This window comes from Lissotriton vulgaris, chromosome 1_1, assembly GCF_964263255.1.
Source record: "Lissotriton vulgaris chromosome 1_1, aLisVul1.2, whole genome shotgun sequence".
Classification (NCBI taxonomy): Eukaryota; Metazoa; Chordata; class Amphibia; order Caudata; family Salamandridae; genus Lissotriton; species Lissotriton vulgaris.
In genome coordinates this window covers 166,150,681-166,161,131 of record NC_141685.1, presented here as the reverse complement: position 1 = coordinate 166,161,131, position 10,451 = coordinate 166,150,681, and the positions used below count along the sequence as shown (strand labels likewise).

Here is a 10,451-nt window from a genome sequence, read left to right as displayed (position 1 = left end):
GATGGGCTACAAATCTTTTAATGTCAGCCCCTTCTTTTCCTTCCGGCAGTTTCAGTATTTTTAAGTTGTTTCGCCTCTGCATATTTTCAAGTCTCTCCATTCGCTCTTCCTGTGCCCTTTCTCTAAACTTAATTTCTTCAATCTCTCTACAGTTATCTGCAACTGAGTCTCGGAGGTCCTTTGCCTCCACCTCTAGGACTACCATACGTGAGCTCAATTCACTGAATTTGACCTCCAGACTAGTACAGGAAGCACGTATATTCTCCTGAATCGCCTTAGACTCCTCAAACCCCTTGTGCATGTCCAAATCCAGTTTCTTCAGAAGGGCTATTATTGCCATATCAGAATTTCCCCCCATATTCAGGTCTGAGGAGGTCAACTCATTCACTGCCCCCGAATTCGAATCTGACAAAGTCAACTCACTCACTTCCTCAGGTCTTAACACTGCTGGTGCTTTACTCGAGTCCGCCAGGTCTTCCCCTTCCATATCGGCCATAAGAAGCTGATAGCGATTAGGACTTAAAACACCAGACCAATCTAAAGCAGGAGTTTCTATCGGTGAAGCACTGACCCCCTCGTCCCCTGACACTGATGTCACACTTTCAGCAGAGTTTGCCAAATTGGGCTTCAGTCTTAAAGTTTTGGGAATAACTTTAAAAAAAGAGTTTAGTGAAGGTGTTGTCTTGATTTTCTTCTCCAAAATGCTAGTTTTCTTGTTATTTTTTTTACTACCTGTTTTTTTCTTTGTGGTTTTCTTAGAATTGGCCTCGTGTGAGGTTTTGTTTTTTTCCTTGATATGGGTGAGAGCCTTATCCTCCCCTTGCGCCCTAACAGTATCCGGAACCACAGTGATTTTTGCCGCACTCCTCAACTTATATCCGGACACCTGGATTACTGCTAGGTCTGCTGCTTGCTTATTTTCTAACACATCCCCAGACTCCTCATTGTAGTCTGAAGAGCCTTTGTTAATCAGTGAGTTAGAGTTGCCTAGCGCAGCCCCCGATTCAATACCTCTACCAATATCACCTCTCCCTTTATATCCAACTCTTGCTGCTGCTCGGCGCCCCCTCCCAAGCTCATGTGCTGCTCTCCCCCAGCACCCAGCTACCTTCGTGGGCTCGACCGAACCCACACCACGCTCCTCCACTGCTTCCTCCAACACACCCAGGCTGTCCTCACATCGAGGGCTATCTGAGCCCTCTGCCGCCATACAACTCCGCTGAAAGTCTGGAGATTTCAGGCACTTTGGGAAAAAACGGGCGGAGACACTTCCGAGGCTGCCTCCGCTTGTGTTTTTGCTTCTCCAAGCCTCCGCGCCTCTGAGCCTGATTGAGAGACCGCTATCTGCAGTCTCTCCTGCCGCCACACAGATCCGTGGCAGCGCGCTCCCTCTCTGCAGTAGGAACGCCACAGTAAACGCTGCCACGGACGCCGCCTCCACCGACTTAGAAACTCCAGCCGCCGGGACCTCAGCGTCTCCGTACCCGCACCCTGAACTAAGAAAAGAGCAAAATCGCTCCGAAAGCCGCCGCCTATGCTCGCCTACGGTAGCTTACACCGCCACACCTCCAAACACCCGCGACCCGCTGATTAGCCGGCCGCCATGTTTTCCCCCACCTAGCATCCTTCCATTCACCTACTCCTTACTATTATGACACCTCGGGAGTAGAACAACATTGGTGCAGAGCTGCACAGTGGCACCTACAGGGAAGCTGAGGTGCTGCTGAAGATTTTCAAGATGAAGTCTGATGTTGAGGAATATTCTAAAGGTGAGAAATCAGCAGTTGGATGTATCTATAAGAATTTCAGCTTTTGAGGGTTCACCAATAGATTATCAGAATTTACAACCTTCAGGAAATGCTTCTAAAACAGCTAAATTAGGCCTAGATCCTCAGTGTTTGAGGGTTCACCCATGCACTCTCAAAATGAACAACGTTCTATTCAAGAAGGTGAATGTAGTCCATCAGTTCCTTGTGTAATTCATTCCTTAATTCACCAAACGTAGCACTAGCAGACAGAAAAGACTTACTTCAGGATACAGTATAAAGATAGCAGCTGAGATACAGCACAACAGAGCACTGTCAAATCCACGTTTCTTCTAAACAGTAGGGGATTATTTTTGACAAACGTATGGTGTGCCCTCAAAACCTCCATTGGTCACAGTCCACACAATGTGCATGCTTTGTTCCCTCTACTTCCAACCTTATGTATACCTCAAATCCCATGCCCGACCCTCCCTACTGATGCCAATGTGGCCCTCTGTCATCCCGCAGACCATATTTTTGGCCCCTGGGAAAATGTTTGAGAACACCGATACAATAAAAAAATGCTGCAGTTGTAAATACATATCACTTTTCATTTTGTACGTTTGAAACATTTTATTGAATAATCAAACCTAATAAACATAAGCTAATTAATAAAGCCTAACTAAACACGAGCTGCCATACATATTATAGACAAATGTGGTACATACAATTCAACATATTGTAATATAGCATTCTGTAACACAGCATAGTTATGAAGAGCAAAATTCTTAATATCAGGCAACCTGAAAAGTTCAACAATGGAAATGTTCATGAAGAGAAGAAAGGAAAGAAAAGAAAGAAGGTGGGGTACAGGGATTTCATTTACGTAATGCTTCCTACATATAGAAAAACAAATACTAATAATTTATCTTACGCAATATAGTACAAAAATTTAAATACTAAGAAATATCGTAAACAAACATTTTATGTTGTAATTCATATTCAATTAGAATATTCAAGGAGGCTTTTTGACTTCATCAGCGTTATTTGACTTTTGATTACTGTCATGAAACTTTCTGGAGAGGAACCACCTCATAGGGTTCAACATCATATCTTTTCATAACCAGCAATTAAGTTATAAACGTGAATTCAATGCATGCTCATGTTAGATGTACTGAATATAGCACAAGATTTGCTTTCTCAGGAGAGTCTGGACTCACGGAGTGCTTAGATAATTGTCTCATTACAATCACATCATCTCCTGGGAAAGTGGCCTCACTATTATAATGACTCATGATTTAAATGCATAGCTAAACGACCACGAGCAGGCAAATGTAAACAAGCCGCGCTAATTACAAACAGATGGCCCCTGCGCACCGCTGCTCACTCCCGCAAGGTGCACGAATGTGTGGAAAAGAACTGACCAATTTCTAAAGGTTATCTCCTAGAGCAGCGCTAGGCTCGACCTAAAAACGGGCCCCCTTTCACAGAAGCAGCACAACGGAAACGCTTCGTTCTGTGGTTGAGTTCTGTATCTTTTTGTGTTTTTCAAATTATTTAATTTTGTGGGCATTTCAGTGTTTACAGCAGTAGAGAAACCTTTCATGGTCCCGTCAATGGATCAGAGGTGCAAATCAAAACTGATACAATGTGTCAATCATGCTGTGGTGTGTCTGGCCTTCGGTTTCAGTGACTCTGGCACTGGGTGCGAGCAACAAAGTGGGTTGAAGACCCCATGCTGACTTTTTTTTGCAGATAATTCGATAATTTGTCGCTTTCACTTTCTTCAGCGTGGAATCCGCAGAGAGCAGTAATTAGAAGGACGTTCCCTCATTTTGTGAAGTTTTTGCACCCCTTTCTCTACTTCCTCCTTTTCTCTGCCGCCGACCTCCCTCCCGATCCTTCCTTGCCCCATCGAGCCTCAGTAGCTCCCGGAGTCGAGTTCCCAACTTACTGCCCTGCTTCCCGAAAGCACTCAACACCTCCCCACTTCAATGGAGAAGACAGAGAGAGGAGTCGGAGAGCGAAAGGAGAAAGAGAGAGCTGATTGGGCCTTATATTCGTGTGGAGCCCGGTCACGCTTCTTAAATTGATAGCACTTTGCATGGAACAGCAGGTTTTTGTGCTATTCCGTCTTTATTGGGCTTCTAGCCTTGAAGAATTTGCTGTTTGGCTCCACGTGGTGTAAAGACCTTCAGGCTGCTCTCACATTACCCTGTGGTGGATAGGATGGCACTCAAGGAAGGCGAGTTAGTAATGTATGCCCAGACACCAGCTTTGCCTGCCAACGTTTCCTACCACTATGTTTTGTAATTCCGTAATCCTAGCACCAGACAAAGCGCTTAGTTAACCAAAGGGCCCTCTAAAGTGATTGGAGAGCTGTTATCTGTTTTGGGTAAATTAGGGCTACCCTAGGCTGCTGGGGCTCTGGGCTTGGTAATACTACGTCAGCAGTAGACGACACCTAACCCACCAGTGGGAGCCGGAAATACTCGTCAATGAACTTTACCAGAGACACATGTATTTAAGTGGTGTCTCTGCACCTTTTTTCATAAAACACAGAGAAATCTGGACCAGTATATCACAAGACTTTATTTCAATGCGATCTACTTCAGAATATATGCAAGCATTTCACTTTTGATATCAAGTAAGTGGTGTGACAACTATGACTAAACAAAGAGTAAATAATGTAAAAACAGTAGAATATTTCATTATGTTGATTCCTTTCTTGTTCCGGCTAATGATAATATTTAGCACTAAATAGTTTGCCATTGCGAGAGATGCAGTGCTTCTAGCCACAGCATGGCCAATCACCAGTGACACGTGAAGTAACAGTGGATGTTGTAGCACCCAAGATAATGTGCTGCATGGCTAAATACTTATAAGGTTCCAAAGGAGAGACCTATTGGCTATGCCAATGCTTGTAACACTTGCAAGGACTGCAAGATAGATAGGGTAGGCATGATGCAAACTGGGACGGGGAGGGGCACCATGTTACCTCCACTCTTTGCAAGTGGGACTTCAAATTAATGGATTCAGCCCACAAGGTTCTGAGTTTTATCGTATGTACTATCTACCCAGAAGTGTACTGAACCCCAGACTGACCGGAGCCTTAAAGCATCAAGCATATAGTTACCAGACAGTTCAAGAGCTCTAGAACCAGCAGAATCTACCCTCCAAGACTATACACAAGAACAAAAAGGAGTTAGAACAGACTAGTCCTTTTCCATGCCACCCTAACCTGGAGCACTGCCACCTACCCCACCTACCCCACCCACCACACTAACTCTAAAAACTATAACCCCTTTCCCCAAAACACTGCTGCCCTGCGTTACCACAAAACACTGGCCCTTTCCACCTGCCATAAAACTACCCCCACATTGCCACTTACCCTCAAAACAACACACGGCTACCCTGTATACTTCTGCCATAACACTGCCCTCTATTCTGCCACACCCACCCAACAAACTGAACCCCATGTTATCACTGACTCTCCTGCCAAACACCAGCCTCTACCCTCACTACTGTATCTTGACCCCCAAAACACTGGCGAGGGACAGCTAGATGAAAAGGGGAGAGTGGGAGCCACTAAAGGGCCTGGTGCCAGCTGGCTCAACCTGTGTTTTTAAGCAGTGGAGCGGGCACTGGTGCTTTGAGTGGACCTGACCTAAAGTAAAATATTTTACAGACCTAAGGTAAAATATTGCCCCTTTGGGACCGCCACGTGACCTGTGGGCCCCTTGGGCCTGCTGTGTGTGCCCGTGGATGGCGTGCCCCTGCATTAAAATCTTGCCTTGCTCATGGTCCCTCTGTGGGAGGCAGACCCCTGAATTAATATACTGGCCCCCCCAGGGGCCACCACATACCCTTTGGGCCCAATGTAACTATTTTTTTGCCACCCTAGGCGAGGTACGGGAAGCACATGCAAGCTGTAGGACTGGAGAAGACCGATGCACACTGCTGCAACAGGCCAGGATAACCTACCTGATCTTTTTAGTGCCTTGCTTTCAGATGTGCAGTCGGTTCTCTCCTCTGGCTGTAGAAGAGTCTGTGCTGCAGCCAGGAAGGTGAGGAGTAAATAAACAAAGAACACCTCACCTGCCTGCTGCTCAGACCCCTCCTATTATTTGCGAGTGCTGAACCAATACAACAAGGAGATCACATTCACTGGTATTTTTGTAAAAAGCGCAGGCTTCTTACAAAACTGGTGATTTAATGATGTATTTTTCCATATCACTAAATCCTAGAGGATCTGAATGGTATGCTCCCCAATATAATCATGCTCTGTGGGATACAGTGGCCTAAACTCTGCCGGTGTCTGTAACAAAAGCTATTCAGGATGGATGTGTTGCTGCAAAGTTTGGAATTCGTTGTGGCTCGACACTGGGTCAGTGGATAACACAACTGTGGCACTTTGGTGCAGCGCCTGGATTAAGTCTATGGACGATCTCTACATATATCCAAGCATTGTTAATGGACATGCCATGCGATGGCTCTCGCCTCATAAGCAATCAAAAAAGACTCAACCCAGACAGAAAGCAGAGCCATAGCACATTCCTTCAGTCCGTCCACCTCCGCTAGGCAACTTCATCAAAAATGTTGTCCCCTCTGTGGCTACGGGAGTACTTTTCAATACTGCCAACGCCAGACCCCGCTGCAAACCCAAGATGTCTTCCAGTTCTTTCATGGCATGACACACAAAGACACTGGGGACAACATGCCACTGAGTCATCTGCTACTAGAGCTGGCGCAGCTGCAATGCTTCTTTATTGTGTACTTTCGGACACTGAGTCACCCTGTTCGAGGAATGATCCAACATTTCCTCCAGCGACATAGATTGTGTTAGTAGCAGACCCCTCTCCTTACTCTACCCAGACTTAACAGTGGAGACGAATGTATCCCTTCTGGGTTGGAGAGGCCATATGGGAGAGATGGATATTAGGGAACCCTCGTCACCGTCAGAGGCGCGACTCCACATCAATCTGTTGGAGTTACCAACAGAAGAGGGCTGGTGCAGCTTCTCACGGACAACACAGTCAATTATGAGGGCCTCATCAGGACTTGAACTCTTTTGACAGCGAGCAGAGCATTCACTGGCTGCAGGTGTTTGGTCAGGCGAATGGGGCTCTGTAACTGCTTAGTTGAATTTGCCTTCCTACTGAGTACGCTGGCCTGTGAAACAGAAGATTCCTTACTAAGGTGTACAGGATACAGAGTGATAAGTATACGGAAGAGGCAGCGATGTACTGTCCTGGTTAGACCATGATAATTAACTAAAACAGTCGAAATATCGACTATGCAGGGACTGTTTCACATGAAATATGTCTCCTGAGAATCAGCTTTGCTTAACTTGTATTGTACAAAAGTAATTCACAGTCCTGTTTCTGTGTATAATATATGGATCTGATTGTTTTATCATTGTATCACTTTCAGCTTGAGCACTGCGCTGATATCACTCAGAAATGTATATATACATTTGTTGCTGAGAATACAATTTTAATTTTTGGTAATGGAAAAGGACTCATCTGAATTTTATTCATTCAAAAAAGGTGAATTAACCTCTACACATGGCCTGCATATGTGATACATTCCTGTGAGATAATGAACCCACGAACCCCTGAGTTTGTTCACAATGAGAATGGTTAGAGCTCATATGCAGCTCTGCTCGTCACTCTGGAGCAGAAAGACTTTGACACTGAGCTGCGCGATGTCTCCTACCGGCGTGCAGCAATACTGCTTTAAAGTTTCAGGATCCAGTCTGACACCTGGGGAATATTCCCAAGGTGAGGAATTAGCAGGTAAAGGAGTATTCACCAGAAACAGCGTTACCAAAGGTAAGTAACTTGTTCATTACTTTTACTGCTGTTGTATCTTATCAAGAAAATTCTGTATTCAATAAAGTTAACAAAGTGTACAAAACACTGCACCCAAAATATATATTTCAATCACATGCTAACAAACAAGGGTGCAAAGAAACCTTTTGGGTCTAGTACATTTAAGACATTCATATTGTGAATTTTGTGGCAATTAGTTGACTTTCTCTGAGTCGAGTAGTGACCTTGAGAGTTTTGTAACTTTCAGGTACTCAAACTGCTCATTTTTTGGCAATTTGTTGACTATTTTCAATCCCACAAATTTCTTTGGAGGTTGCACACCAGCAGCCTCGTTATACTGCAAGATTTTTTTGATAAATCCTATTGCAACTACAATTTTTGCTCTTTTATGTAAAGTCAGGTTGCATTAGAAGCTTTTCTGCAACTCAGGATTGATTTGGGTTCCTATTCCCCTGGTGTGGATGCATTTCTCATGTTTAGTGAGACTGACTTTCTATTATGACTAAAATATTTCTTGCATTCAGAGCACATATAAGGCTTTAGTCCAGTGTGGGTTCTCTCATGTTGAATTAGATTGTATTTGTCAATAAACCTTTTCTGACATTCAGAACACCCTAAGGCTTTTTCCCCCCGTGTGAGTACACTCATGTCGAATGAAAAGCAGTTTGTAACCAAAGATTTGCTTGCATTACAAGCACTCATAAGGTTTTTCCCCAGTATGGGATCTCTCATGACATGTAACAGTGTCTTTCAGATAAAAGCTTTTCCGGCATAAGGATTTTCTCCAGTGTGGAGTTTCTCATGCTGAGTGAGGAAGCGTTTTTCTCTGAAGTTTTTCTTCCATTCGGAGCACTCATATGGTTTTTCCCAGTGTGGAGTCTCTCATGGTTAGTGAGGCTGTACCTATCAAAGAGGCATTTCTGCCATTCAGAGCACTTGTAAAGTTTTATTCCTGGGTGTGTTTGCTCATGTAGTGTGAAACTGCGTTTAAAATTGAATCTTTTCTGGCAATCAGAGCACTGAAAATTATTTTGGACGGTGTGTGTTTACTTATGGCGCTTGTAACAGTCTCTACCTCTGAAACGTTTCTGGCACTTAGAGCACAGATAAGGTTTTTCCCCAGTGTGGATTCTCACATGTTCAGTAAGAAAAGATTTACGGCTGAAACGTTTTGAGAATTCATTGCACTGATAACGGTTTTGCCCCAGTGTGGATTCTCACATGTTCAGTAAGAAAAGATTTACGGCTGAAACGTTTTGGGCATTCAGAGCACTGATAGCGGTATTGCCCAGTGTGGGTTCTTGTATGTATAGTAAGTCTTCTTTTTTCACTGAAACATTTCTGGCATTCGGGGCACAAATAAGGTTTTTCCAAAGAATGGGTTATTGCATGTCGAGTAAGTCTCGATTTGTTACGAAACCTTTGCTGGCATTCAGAGCACTGATGAGGTTTTTCCCCAGTGTGGGTTCTTGTATGTTCAGTGAGTCTTCTTTTTTCACAGAAACATTTCTGACATTCGGAGCACGGATAAGGTTTTTCCAAAGAGTGGGTTATTGCATGTCGAGTAAGACTCGGTTTGTTACGAAACCTTTGCTGGCATTCAGAGCACTGATAAGGTTTTTCCCCAGTGTGGGTTCTTGTATGATTAGTGAGATTGCTTTTTTCACTGAAACATTTCTGGAATTCAGAGCACTGATAAGGTTTTTCCCCAGTGTGGATTCTTACGTGCCGAGTGAGACTGCTTTTTACAGTAAAACATATCTGGCATTCAGAGCACTGATTAGGTTTTACCAAAGAGTGTGTTATGGCATGTCGAGAAAGACTCGGTTTGTTACAAAACCTTTGCTGGCATTTAGAACACTGATAAGGTTTTTCCCCAGTGTGGGTTCTTGTATGTTCAGTGAGTCTGCTGTTGTAACTGAAACATTTCTGGCATTCAGGGCACTGATAAGGTTTCTCTCCAGTGTGGGTTATTGTATGCCAAGTGAGAGTGTTTTTGTCAATGAAACATTTCTGGCATTCCGTGCACTGATAAGGTTTTTCCCCAGTGTGGGTTCTTGTATGCCGAGTGAGAGTGCTTTGGCCACTGAAACATTTCTGGCACTCAGAGCACTGATAAGGTTTTTCCCCAGAGTGTGTTCTTGCATGTCGAGAAAGACTCGATTTGTTACAAAATCTTTGCTGGCATTCAGAACACTGATAAGGTTTTTCCTCTGTGTGGATTCTCACATGTTCAGTTAGATATGATTTATCGCAGAAACATTTTTGGCATTCAGAACACTGATAAGGTTTTTCCCCAGAGTGGGTTCTTGCATGTCGAGAAAGTCTCAATTTGCTACAGAATCTTTGCTGGCATTCAGAACGCTGAAAAGGTTTTTCCCCTGTGTGGATTCTCACATGTTCAATTAGATGTGATTTATTGCGGAAACATTTTTGGCATTCAGAACACTGATAGGGTTTATCCCTAGTGAGCAATCTCACATGTTCAGTGACATGAGATTTATGGCTGAATCTTTCTTCCCCAGCTTGTGTTATTTTGTGTTGAGTGAGGTTGGTTTGAACACTGAATTTGTTCTCATAGTCTGTGTTTTTACAAGATTTATTTCTAGAGCTAATATCACCAAGTTTGTTTTTCTTTTGCTCATATGCCATGCTAGGAGTGAACCAGATCCTTCCTAGAGTCCGGCTTGTTTAGAAAATGGTCAGCATTAATCTCTGAAAAAAATCATGGGCAATCTCCTTAACACTTGAATTGAGCAAAATTTGTCTGGAAGCTGCCCTATATAAACCTGTTGAAAGGTTTCTTGCAGATAATGGTCTTCAGGTTATGGCCTCTCCGGCAGCAACTTATTATGTGAATAATGTTTTTCTC

The 10,451-nt window shown here is 43.8% G+C and overlaps 1 protein-coding gene across 1 annotated transcript; it reads right to left on the bottom strand.

The window, feature by feature from the left end:
* Positions 1-8,758: 8,758 nt before the first annotated feature.
* On the bottom strand, positions 8,759-10,231 carry LOC147738000 (uncharacterized). The gene has a single exon (XM_086925012.1). The coding sequence runs from the start codon at positions 10,229-10,231 to the stop codon at positions 8,759-8,761; it is 1,473 nt and encodes a 490-aa protein (XP_086781138.1).
* Between the last annotated feature and the right edge of the window lie 220 nt (positions 10,232-10,451).